Genomic DNA, 12,249 nt, shown 5'->3' on the forward strand with positions numbered 1-12,249 from the left:
AGAAGAGGTGAAAAACCTCTTTCTCTGAAGCAGAACCTTTTTCCTCCTTCTAAATCATTATTTTGGGGGAGAGATGGCAGGAGGTATGTCCCTGTGAGGTAATGTCTGGTTGAGGCAGGCCGCCTCTGCGGGGCCTGCATGGGCCCCCCTCACATTGCACAAGAATTCAGAGAATGACTGGTTCCCTCTTCATTGAAGAATCTCTGAAGAAGGAAGGCTGGGATATATAGGTGAGATTTACTCACCATAGAATGACATGGCTGAAGTTAAGTGATACTACTGGAAGTTTCTGGAAAATCTGAGGTCCTTCTCATGCAATCACACTCTTGTCCCTTAGCTGTGCATGCCTGGTCAACATTTTCTCTTTGTCCACATCCTTCTTCCTGGCCTCATGTTTGTTTATTTTAGTTTTGAGGGTTTTTCCTTTTTCCACTCTTCTTTTTTGGCTCTTGGATATTTCTAGTACGGGGAATTAAGGAACAGAGATAGTGGGTGAGTGAGAAGAAGTAGAGGAAAGGAGAAACTTTAAATGCTGTCCTTTAATGTGGTAAAAATTCATGTTGACTTCATAGTCTGAGTAAGCACATGTAAATAATTTGCAAATCATATGAAAATAAACTTGTGGCCTTCCAGGATTTTTTTTCACACGCTTGGATGTGCCTCTTGGGACAGCCGCTTTAGTGAAGGGGGTGATACGGTTAGAGTGGTATGTAAACAGGGATGATGTTTACCGTAACCATTCAGCTCGAGTGTCCTTTTGTTGATGTTGAGCATCACTGGAAAGTTTTCTCTCTCCTTGGCTACTTCCTTCAGAGGCACATATATTTTATACTTTGGTCTTCTTTTGACAACAGTCCAGGATATCAAATTGCTGCTTTGTTTTCAGTGGCCTCCGTGTTTAATCCCTCCTTTTGCCTTCATTCCAAATTCAGGAATTAGTCCACTCTATGCTTACATTTATGCCGTTCTGTAGACCTAGCCTTTGTATGCTATTAATGCTGCCATTATTTTCATAATTTTATAGATCAGTTTTTTTTTTCCTGTGGCTCTGAGTTCTAAGTCTATATGTTATCATTCTGTCCTTTTTTACTTTTGGCGTAATATTTTCCATAGAATGCCTTAGTACCAGATACTGTTGTGTAGACACTCAGGTGTTTCTTGACCAGCTAATATGCCCTCATCTATAGCGTCCTATCGGAGAAGGCAATGGCACCCCACTCCAGTACTCTTGCCTGGAAAATCCCATGGACGGAGGAGCCTGGTGGGCTGCGGTCCATGGGGTCGCTTAGAGTTGGACACGACTGAGCAATTTCACTTTCCCTTTTCACTTTCATGCATTGGAGAAGGAAATGGCAACCCACTCCAGTGTTCTTGCCTGGAGAATCCCAGGGACGGCGGAGGCTAGTGGGCTGCCGTCTATGGGGTCGCATAGAGTCAGACACGACTGAAGCGACTTAGCAGCAGCAGCAGCATAGCATCCTATATACAGTTTCCCTGATTGTGAATAAGTTTGTTTTCATTTTAATCCTTCCTATCAGACTAAGATTTTATATCAGAAAACATCCATGGTTAAGAACATGGATTTTGGAGTCAGTGTGATTTGGGGCAAGTTACTTAATCTTCCAAGCCATATTTTAATTGTTCATATCAAAAAATTAGACATACTAGTCCCTACTTCAAAGAATTACTTAAATAGTTGAATTAAATGTGATGTTATACATGAAACACTTAGCATGGGAGTTGGCACTTAATAAGCACCCAGTGTTTGAGCAAGATGCCACCCTCTCTTTATTAATATCTCATTGATCCTATGTTTTATTGAAGCCCTATTGCTGATATTTAACCTGTGTCTCTTTTATCAGGTTTGCAACCGTGCGATATGACCAAGGAGCCAAGAACATTCGGAACCAGTTCATGCACCTGACCAATTACAGTGTCAATAAGAAGAGTGGAGACTATGTCAGGTATTGACTCCGCCTGAGCTAGGAGCCAGGGAGGTCAGCCTCAGAGGCAGGTGCTGGAGAAGTGCAGAGTCACCCTACTGCACTGGAGGAAAACTTGACCTTTATATCCATGTAACTTAGAGTAGAGCTGTCAGAGTCATTTTGTGTAGTTTGGAGGCTCACCTGCTATGGCTTCTCTATTGATTGCCTGGCTACAGTGTCCCCTTTCTCCACCAAAATATGCCTGCCTTCCCAAGTTTCATCTTCCTTATTGTTTTCTAGGCATATGTAACTTTTTAGAAGCCAAGAAGTTAGGTCATTTCAGCACTTGGCAAAATGTATCAAAAGCTTCAAAAATACTGTGCCCTTTGACCCAGCAATTCTATTTCTAGGAACTTAACCTTAAGAAATAACAAAGGGTGTGCACACAGGTTCAGAGACAAGAATGTTCATCACTGTACATTGTCAGGGGGAAGAAGCAGGTTACTATACAGTGCTGCAATTTCACTTCTTTTTTGAATACATAGGATAACTAAAGCTGTTTTTTTCTCCCCCTTGAGGGAGTGTGGGGGAGAGAAGAAAACTAGGATAGATTTTAAAATGTGAATAGTCCTTAACTATAATGGATGGGGTTATGGGTGCAGGATATCTGTCTTCTTCTCTGTGCTTTTATGTATTTCCTAAGTTTTTCTAAAACATTTTTATGATCAGGGGAAAAATGTTAGGAATAAATTAAATAAGAAAAGAAATGAGGCCATCTCAGAAAAGGATTCAGTGGAACAGAGTACCAGCCCAGCTGTGTGGAAATATTCTTTCTGCTCTGTTTTCTTTCATCCTGATAATTTTGCCAGAAAGTGGAAAAATAAAAAAGAAACCCAAACAGTTACTTTCTACTGAGACTAAAAATAGGTCCCTAGAAGGTCCAAGGAAAGAAAGAAAGGAATCTGGAAGTGATGGCATAGTTGCCAGAGCTGTATAGATTTCATTGAGTGTCCTGTGACCAGTGTTTGGAATTGGTGGAAGGTACAGTATCCTGGACTTTGGAAGATGGGCCAAGATGGCAACTGGTAGGTTGAGAGCTGGTGGTGAGGAATAAGGGGGCAGCTGAAAATACAGGTTTCAGATTGCAAAACCCTTCCAGCAGTCTGGGAATGTACCCCGTTTGTGGCTGTAGCAGTGGTGTACTTCACTGCTTCAGCTGTCGCCCTGGAGAGTTCTCCCTTGGGTGATGCCTGAAAAAGTATCCAAAAAAAGCCACGTCTACCACTTGACAGAAGGGAGCTTGCTTCAGATGCCAACACAGTTCTGTTCAGGGTTAGCTCATTAAAATTCTACACAAGATTAGCTCACTACCCCAAGAGACTAAGTTCTGGTCTGAAAATGGCATTAGAGGTTGTTTTGTGGGCACATGTGACATTTACCTCAAAGGCCAGGTTAGTATCCCAAACCATTTCAGTCTATTAATGCACTGTGACCATCCTTAAATTTGTTCACATTCTCTCCCAAATTTCTTCTATTCATTCATGATGCATCATGTTTAGTTAAGGAGGATTTTGCCTTCTTTTCCCCTACCTCCTTCATTAAGGTGAGCTGTTAATATATACATTTTAATTTTGATGGAAGAAATTGGTACAAAGGCAGATATGACAAAAAGGACCAAGAAAAAAAAAATGAGTGAATGGAAGTCAGCAAAGGGAAGATTTTTCTAAAGACTTACAAGGAAAGAATGCTATTTGAAAAATCTTATTTCTAGAGGTAGACCTAGTTGCCTATGTGACCTTGATCCATGAATCTGTTTTAGTTGTGATGATCCAGAAGTGGAGGACTATGGGAACAAATGGAGCATGAGTGCTATGCTTCGGTATCTGAAACAAGAGGGCAGAGATACAACTGGTGAGTACCAGGCCTTTTTCCGTCTTGACTTCTCTTCTTGTGTAACTTTACTATTGTCTCTTACCAGGAGTCTTTCTCTCTACTTCTGAAAGTGTTGCTGAGATGTCTAATGGGATCATTGTTCTTGGTGCTAATTTTTCCTGCCCTTTACAAGACAGAGAACAACAGGCTTACTTATCATGGCTCCCCAAATCCCTTTTCTTGTTTCTAGTTTGAAAGACAACTTTTTCCTTAGTCTTTAGTGAATTTGTCCTTCTTGAATATCAGTGCCCTCACTAAACTACTGTCAGCTTTTTATATTAATGTAACAAATTGTCTTATCTCTGTATTGGCCCTGAGTTCAAATTTTCCTAAGGCAGTCTCTCTCATTCATGTTGTTGAATTAGAGAATGGACAGGGTCAAGTTTGAGCACAAGGGCTCTGAATCAAAGTGGACACTATCACTGAGCCTTGAGCACAGTAAGAAACAGTGTGCCTACCGGCTTGATCCAGTCCACAAAGGGCAGGGTGAGAGAAGGAGAATAAGAAGAAGGGGAGGCTCCTTTTCCAGTCTGTGTCTGTCTCTTGTCATTGGAGGCCACTTGAGTACATCCCCCAGGACCTCCATTCTTGCCTGTGTCCCGCTGTTCACACACATGCCTTGTCCTGGAGCACCATTCACATGCCACATGGAGACTTCTTTGAATGAGCACGTGTGATTTTATAATTATACTGTGTTCTGGAATCCAGCCCTAATCCATGCATTATAGTGATTTTTTTTTCCCCCCTTTGTAGCATTGATGGCCCATGTAGAGGACCTGATCATTAAGACTATAATCTCTGCTGAACTAGCTATTGCCACAGCCTGTAAAACCTTTGTTCCTCATCGGAGCAGTTGTTTTGGTAAGGAGACTCAAGAAGCTTAACATATTTTATGAAAAGGGGCTCGGGAAGTTGGGATGGGATCCTGGGGTAGAGAGGCTTAGTGATTCTACAGGAGTCAAAGGTATGCGGTGGCCTTTTCTTTCTTTCTAAACTCACGTAGCATACGAAGAGGCCAGTGGTGAGCATACGAAGAGGCCAGTGGTGAGCTTAGTTGGAGGTCCCCTGAGGACTAACCGGCTTTCTGTGTGGGAAGCAGGGATTGGAACTAAAAGTGTGGGTCTCTTTGTCAGAGTGCAATCAGAAAAAGTCTGCAACGGACTGTACAGGAATCCAGCTCTAACAAATATATTCCAGAGCTCTTTGGCAGCCAGACTGGGAACTGTTCCAAGAAGCTCTGGCTGGTACCAGTATGTACTTTCTCCCATTTTCCAATGACTCCTCCTCTTTGTTTTAGTCTTCTTTCTAGTGAGTTCCCCCCCACCCCACCCCACCCCTTCTTTCTTCCCTTCCTCCTCCTCCACCCCTCCCCTCCCACCCTTAATTCCCTGAATGCACAGAGAAGGAGCAGGAAGCAGTTCACAGCTACCGGACTGGGGAGCCTGCTGCCTACTGACCTGCTAGCTGTGACTGTGGCACCGCGGGGGCCTGCACCCATTTGCTCTCTGTGCGGCCGTGACTCCTTAGTGAAGGCTGGTATGAGTGTCTGTGCAGTCACACAGACTTTCAGCAGATGGCAGGCTGTGTTAGTGAAACACAGTAGGATCATTGATGGGGTGGATAATTAAAGGAATACAGTAGTAAGACTGTGAGCGTGTCAGCTTGCTCCAGAGACAGGATACCAGAGAACTAAAGAACGTGGATTTCAGAGCCTGGCAGACTTAGTTTGAGACCCATCTGCACCTCTTCTGATTTTCAGCAAGTTACTCTAATCCTGTTTCCTTGACTGTAGAATGGCAGTAATGAGGGTACCTACCTTCTGAGAGTACCCTGAGAGCAAATGAATTGACGTGTGCAAAGCATTTGTTGGCACATGTCGGCCCTTAATTTGTACTCCGTAAAAATTTTTTTTGTTATTTCTATAATTAGGCATTATAATTCTTGATCTCTTTAATGTAGGATTATCATAGCAGTCTGTACTGAAGGGGCATTCAACAAAGGGAAGTGTTGAGACTCAGAATAGAAGATAAACTAGGACCTAAAATTATATAGGAAAAGAAGAGGTTACGATGTCTGTGTATCTCTTTTAAAATGCAAATATGTTCATGGCTCCTAAAATCCTTCAGCGGCTCCCTAGACCTAACTTACGAATAGAAACTTGGTAGGGCTTTGAAGTTTCTAAGGATCTGACTCCAGTCGACTTTTCTGGAGTATCATTTCCCAGCTTACACCTCAGAAGCCAGTGGTGCTTCCGAGGACTCTGTGCCCTTGGGCCTCTGCGTAAGTGCCGCTGTCCAGCTAGAAGACGCCCTTCCTGTCGGCCCTGCACGCTCCTGTTTGTATCTTGAGGCTCGGCTTGACATGCCCCCTCCAGGAATCCTGGCCCAGCCAAGTGCCCTGCGGCACCTCCCCGCTCATGCTGCTCTGTCCTTGTTCCTCTGTGCTCTCCTCCTGTCAGTAACCACCGAGCTTATCTTCTCAGTAGTCACCGTGTCTCCCGTTCCCCTCCGTCTCAGCTTCTGCTGAACCAAATCTTTTACCATCTCCCTGGCCTTTGCGGCTCCTCTCCTCACCCTCTGCCTTTGCACCTGCTTTTATCCTGTGCCTGAAATATCTTTCTCCTGTTACTTTATCTGAAAGATGACTGACTTCTTTCAAGATGAAGTCAAGTATCACTTCTTTGGTGATGTTTTCCCCAAGTCTTCCCACCACAATTAGCCTCCCTGACCCCAGTCCTCTGTTCAGTCTGCAGCAGCCCCTTCATGTCCTCTGGTTCCCGTTCACGTGTCTGTCTCCCACACTGGACTGGAAGCTCCCTGAAGACGGCAACGTCTCCCTTGCTTTTGCTCCTTCTGTGCACAGCAGCATTTTTTGCTTTTGGAGGGTGTCTGGAAAATGTTTGTTGAATGAGTGATTGGTTCTTACTTCAGTTGCCTTGTGGTGGCCTGACGGTAGGCTTCCCAATGGAGCTGGTGTGGTCAGGGCTTATAGCTCTTAGAATTATTGCAGACTTTTTGAGGAGGGGGCATGGGAAATATAATTCCAACTGCAAAAACCTTATTAGATTAAAAAAATAAGTATTTCTTTTCCATATCTATGTGGCTTTTCTATGAGAGTAAGTTTCTAGTAGCTCTTAGTGTGAAAATCTTTGTTCTAGAAATCATCAAAAGCTCTTCTGAATGTTTTCTATTTTATTTCATTACCTGATTGCCTTTTGGAAGCTTAAGAATTTCTCGATTTTAATAGCGTTAGCAGTTCTGATGAGAAATGAGCAGTGACTTTCTCTGACTCAGTGAAACACCCTGTAAGACTATTTCATCAGCCATGGGTCTCCTTCCTGACTCCCTGCTTGTGTTCAGTTTTAATAAACTGAGTGCATCTGGAGTTTTTTAAATTGTTGACTATCTTCTTGGCTTTTGTGGTTCTAATTCCACTTCCTGTCAGCCCTGGGATTTTGTGTGCCTTATTAACCTTCCCCCATCAGAAATGATTTTGTATACGTGTGTGTATTTGTGTGAATCTCTTTGCCTCCCACTGGTTCCCAACCTCCCTTGGGGTTTAAGTTACAAGGAATAATCTTTTTTTTTCTTCTCTTTTTCATTTGTTTTAGAGTAAACAGGAATTGAGAGCTTCCCAGAAGAATTTGGCTTGAACAGGGCATTGGTGTTTTAGAGGAAGCCGATAGTCGGGTGATGGGGTTCACTATATTCTTTTGGTTGTTGTTTCTGCCCTTCCACATTATGTGAGTCCTTGCCAGGAGCACTCCATTAGTATCTAAGTGTTTCTGGCCTATGATTTTTTTCCCCACCCTCCCACTTGTAGTGTCCAGCAATGTTTCCAGGTACCTTCAATATTCCCATTCCTTTGTTTACTTATGCAGTTAACTTTTCTCAGTTCCTGCCGTGTTCAAGGTGTAGATGATAAGGTGGTGGTTTAATCAAACCAAATTTTACATGGGACAATATACACAAACCAGATTTTACATGGGACAGTATACACAAATATCTGCATTGTGTTAATAGCATTTAAATGTAGCCCTAGGAACCTTCACAAGCTACCAGAAACTTAGCCACTTGGTGCCTTTTAATGAATTTGTACATCTGGAACGGACCTCAGGGAATAATTAGTCTGAATAAAGAAATTGGGACCCTGAGAAATTAAGACCCTTCCCCCTAGAGCTAGTGAATTGGAGATATGAAAGAGACTCAGCTTAAGAGAAAAGGGGTCAGAAGAGGAGTTTTGGCAATCAAGTCATCTTGGTCATAGCACTCATGGTCAATAGGATTTTTGATGCCTCTCCCAATAAAACAGACTTTTGACAGTCTTAATATTTACTGCGTTTAAGATTTTGAAAATGTAGTACCATGTGAAATATATGCTTAAACAGCAACCCTTTAAATATGCTTAGGAAATTGGCAATGTGAGATAACTGGCTATGAGAACAGCTTTTTTTTTTTTTTTTGAACAGTTGGAGAAAAGCAGCCAAAAACAACAGGATGTTAACTATCCTTTAAAGATGCTGCTGCTGACAGTGGTTTCATCTATGTGTATGAGGATGGCTGAAGTAACAAGCTATGACCCTGGTCCTCTCTAGCCTGAGAGCGCATGAACCAGCTGTCCTGCCACTTGTAGAGCTGATCAGACTGGTCTCGTTTAGGTCAGAGACTGGTGATTTCATTGTTCAGGATGAACTGTGCTCAATATAAGCTCTTCCCTTGTAGCTTGGTCGGTAAAGAATCTGCCTGCAATGCAGGAGACCCAAGTTCAGTTCCTGAGTGGGCAAGATCCTCTGGAGAAGGAAATGGCAGCCCACTCCAGTATTCTCGCCTGGAAAATCCCATGGACAGAGGAACCTGGCAGGATACAGTCCATGGTATCACAAGAGTTGGACACGACTTAGCGACTAAACCATCACCACCATATTCAATATACCGTATTTTGTGGAATGTATGCTAGTTTGGCCTTTTATTGATATTGTTTAAGACTATTTCACAGGGTAATTATGCTGACATTCTTTTTTTTTTTTTCCTTTTCCAAAATTATTTATTTTTGGCCGTGCTGGGTCTTCATTGCTGCTCGGGCTTTCTCTAATTGCAGAGAGTGGGGGCTACCCTCTAGTTGCGGTGCATGAGCTTCTTACTGCTCTGGCTTCTCTTGTTGCTGAGCATGGGCTGTAGGTGGGCGGGCTTAGTAGTTGTGGCTCACAGACTTAAGTTACTCTGCGGCATGTGGGATCTTCCTGGACCAGAGATTGAACCCATGTCCCCTGCATTGCAAGGCAGATTTTTTAACCACAGGACCACCAGGGAAACCCCTAAACTGACATTCTTAAAGTAGGGCTGTTCGTAAATATTTGTTGAAGGATTGAAAGTGGGCAGCATACATTTTATAATGTAAACTACTTGACCAATAAAAAAAATAATGAAAGTCATTAAACAGGTCACTTTTTGACATAATTTTCTTTTCTGGCTAATTGAATGCTTCTGTTTAAATGGGAAGGGAAGTTTACTGTAGAAGGGACTTAGAAGAAAGTACCTACTGTTTGTCAGGCACACTTCATTGGCTATTTCCTTTAGTCCTCGTAACAGTTTTGTTGGTATTTATTACTCATGTTTTATAGACAAGGAAAAAAGATTCAGAGAGGTTAAATAATTTGTCCCAGGTCATGCTGTTAATAAATGGCAAAGCCAAGTTTGAAAGCCAGGTCTCTCTGGCTCACTCTCCACCCACATAAATACAAGTTCTGGTGCGTCCAGCCATTTTTGGCATGCCCCATATCCTGGATTCTCCCTCTGCTCTCCTGTAACTAGATCTCAGGAAAAATGATATCATCGTTTTTAGCAGATCAGGCCTGAAAAAGGCCTCTTTCTGTTCTAATCAACAGTATGTGTGTACATGCGTGCGTGCTCAGTCGTGTCCAGCTGTTTGCGACCCCCGTGGACTGATGCCCGCCAGGCTCCTTTGTCCATGGAATTTTCCAGGCAAGAATACTGGAACGGGTTGCCATTTCCTACTCCAGGGGATCTTCCCAATCTAGGGATCAAACCTGCATCTCTTGCACCTCCTACATTGGCAGGCAGATTCTTTAACACTACGCCACCTTCTAGATATTCCCTTCAAGTCCACCTTTACATATGGTAGCCAGACACCATGTTGATTTATTGGACTAGTTAACAAATTGGCTCTGGGCTTTTTCTTTTACTTAGTTCATTTTTCTGTGGGGTTTTCATCTTTTTTTTTTTTTGCTAAATTTTCCTTCTGGACCCCAGATAGAGTCTTCCTTCTTAGATTTTCAATTCCAATCCAAAGCCAAGGTGAAAAGAATTTCCTTTATACAATAGCATTTGACTGACAGTGAGCACTGGCTAATGTCAGCACTTTCCAATTTCAGGGATTACAGCTTCAGCTGGGACTTTTTTTCTGGGGAACGTTAGTAGGTTGATTTCCAGAACTAATGGTATGACATGTTTAGTAATCTCTTAGGAAAGTTTCTCCTTAATATGTAAAAATCTTGATTAGAATTCCTCCTATTTTCTTTGTAACTGGTGACTTCATTATGAGTATTAAGTCTTCTGGTTAGGGTTATTTTTAGGAAGTAGCTGCAAATTATTTTGTCTTTTTCAAAAATTGTAGTGTTTTACATTTTAAAAAATGTTTTTCTGTTTTAAATCATTATTTCTTGATTGCTTTCTTGTGCTTTGTACAGTACAGGCTGTTTGGTATAGAGCAGTGAATGCGACATGACCTCTGCCCTCAAGTGGTGGAGAGAAGCAGACATGAAACGACACATTTCAGGACAAGTAGTAGAATGACTCAGGTGCCCTTGAAATATACAAGGAGTTACCAGCTCTATGCCTCGGGGAGCCAGAGAAAGCCATTCCTAGCAGAGGGAATATGACATGCAAAATGCAGTGTCGTGACAGGAAGTGGCATGTTTTGAAATGAAAAGTTCAGTGTGACTAGATGTAGCCTGAGTTGGATTAGGTGGTGAGAGACAAGGTTGTAGAAGTAGTTTAGGGCCCCTTTGTGAAGCACTATGCTCAGTCACTCAGTTGTGTCCGACTCTTTGCGACCCCATGGACTGTAGCCCTACAGGCTTCTCTGTCCATGGCATTATTCTGGCAGGAATACTGGAGTGGGTTGCCATTTCCTGCTGCTTATTAAGCACTGGCATGTATAAATTCATCCTATAGACAATGGACAGCTATGGAGTTTTTTGAGCAGTGGAAAAACAGGATTACTATTTTTCCTTTAACTTTTATCATGACTTGACCCAAAGCTTTGTATAACAGAATTATAACAGAAGGAATACTATATAACATTATTGTGTTGTAGTTCAGTCGCTTCAGTCATGTCTGATTCTTTGTGACCCCGGGGACTGTAGCCCGCCAGGCTCCTCTGTCCTTGGGATATTCCAGGCAAGAATACTTGAGTGGGTTGCCATGCCCTCCTCCAGGGGATCTTCCCAGTGCACGGATTGAATCAATGTCTTCTGGATCCTCCTGCAGTGCAGATGGATTCTTTACTGCTAAGCCACCTGGAAAGCCCCATGAAGTGACTAAAGTCCTCCAGGAACCAGCCTGACATTAGAGTCTATCACTGGGCCGATTCACTGCCTGTCTCTCCATCTGACTGTTAGATTTGTGTCTTAGAACATAATTCTGATGGCCACGTGGAGAATGGACTACAGTAGGGAGAGACTAGTGCTAGGGAAATAATTTGGCAGTAGGAGGAACACAGTGACACTGTACACTTAGCCACGTGACCCAGCACTCCCATTCCTAGGTATCTACCCAAGAAAAATGAAACCATATGTTCACGCAAATAGCTTTACATGGATGTGCATAGCAGTTTTATTTATAATCGCCCAAAATTAGAAGCAGCCCAGATGTCTATCGGCCATTGAATAGATAAACAAATTGTGGTCTATAAAATGGAATACTACTGAGCAGTAAAAGGAATGAATTACACTACTGACATGTGTGATGACATAGATAAATCTCACAGCATGGTGCTAAGGGAAAGAAGCCACTCTCAGAAGGCTACATACTTTGTGATTCCATTTATTTGACTTTTGGAAAAGGCAGAAATCAGATCATGATTGCCAGTGGACCGGGAGGGAGGATTGACTGCAAAAGTGACAAAGGGAACATTTGTGATAGAATTGTTCTACATATTGGTGATGGCAAGTAACTCATCAAACTATAATTCAAAAGGGTGAACTTTATTGTGTGTAAATTATACCTCAGTTAACCTGTCTTCAAATAAGAAATAATGATAGATGGATGAACCTCAAAAGCATACTATATGAGAGAAGCCAGACTCAGAAGAGTGTATCCTATATGCATCCGTTTATATGAAACTCTAGAATAGGCAAAACTGATCCATGGTG

At 42.5% G+C, this 12,249-nt stretch overlaps 1 protein-coding gene across 50 annotated transcripts in view; it reads left to right on the forward strand.

Moving 5' to 3' along the window:
* Positions 1–12,249, forward strand: part of TTLL5 (tubulin tyrosine ligase like 5) — a 317,966-nt gene that overhangs the window by 48,359 nt on the left and 257,358 nt on the right. For all 50 annotated transcript variants that reach the window (XR_014059294.1, XR_014059293.1, XR_014059296.1 and 47 more), the window contains 3 exons: positions 1,863–1,964; positions 3,745–3,836; positions 4,611–4,718. Coding sequence is in view for 45 of the 50 variants with exons in the window: in XM_081509290.1 (XP_081365416.1) it covers positions 1,863–1,964; positions 3,745–3,836; positions 4,611–4,718 (302 nt within the window). In the remaining 5 variants the exon portion in view is untranslated. The remainder of the gene's footprint in view (positions 1–1,862; positions 1,965–3,744; positions 3,837–4,610; positions 4,719–12,249) is intronic.

The sequence above is a fragment of the Giraffa tippelskirchi genome, chromosome 7, assembly GCF_054371585.1.
Source record: "Giraffa tippelskirchi isolate mGirTip1 chromosome 7, T2T-mGirTip1v1.2.pri, whole genome shotgun sequence".
NCBI classification, from domain to species: domain Eukaryota; kingdom Metazoa; phylum Chordata; class Mammalia; order Artiodactyla; family Giraffidae; genus Giraffa; species Giraffa tippelskirchi.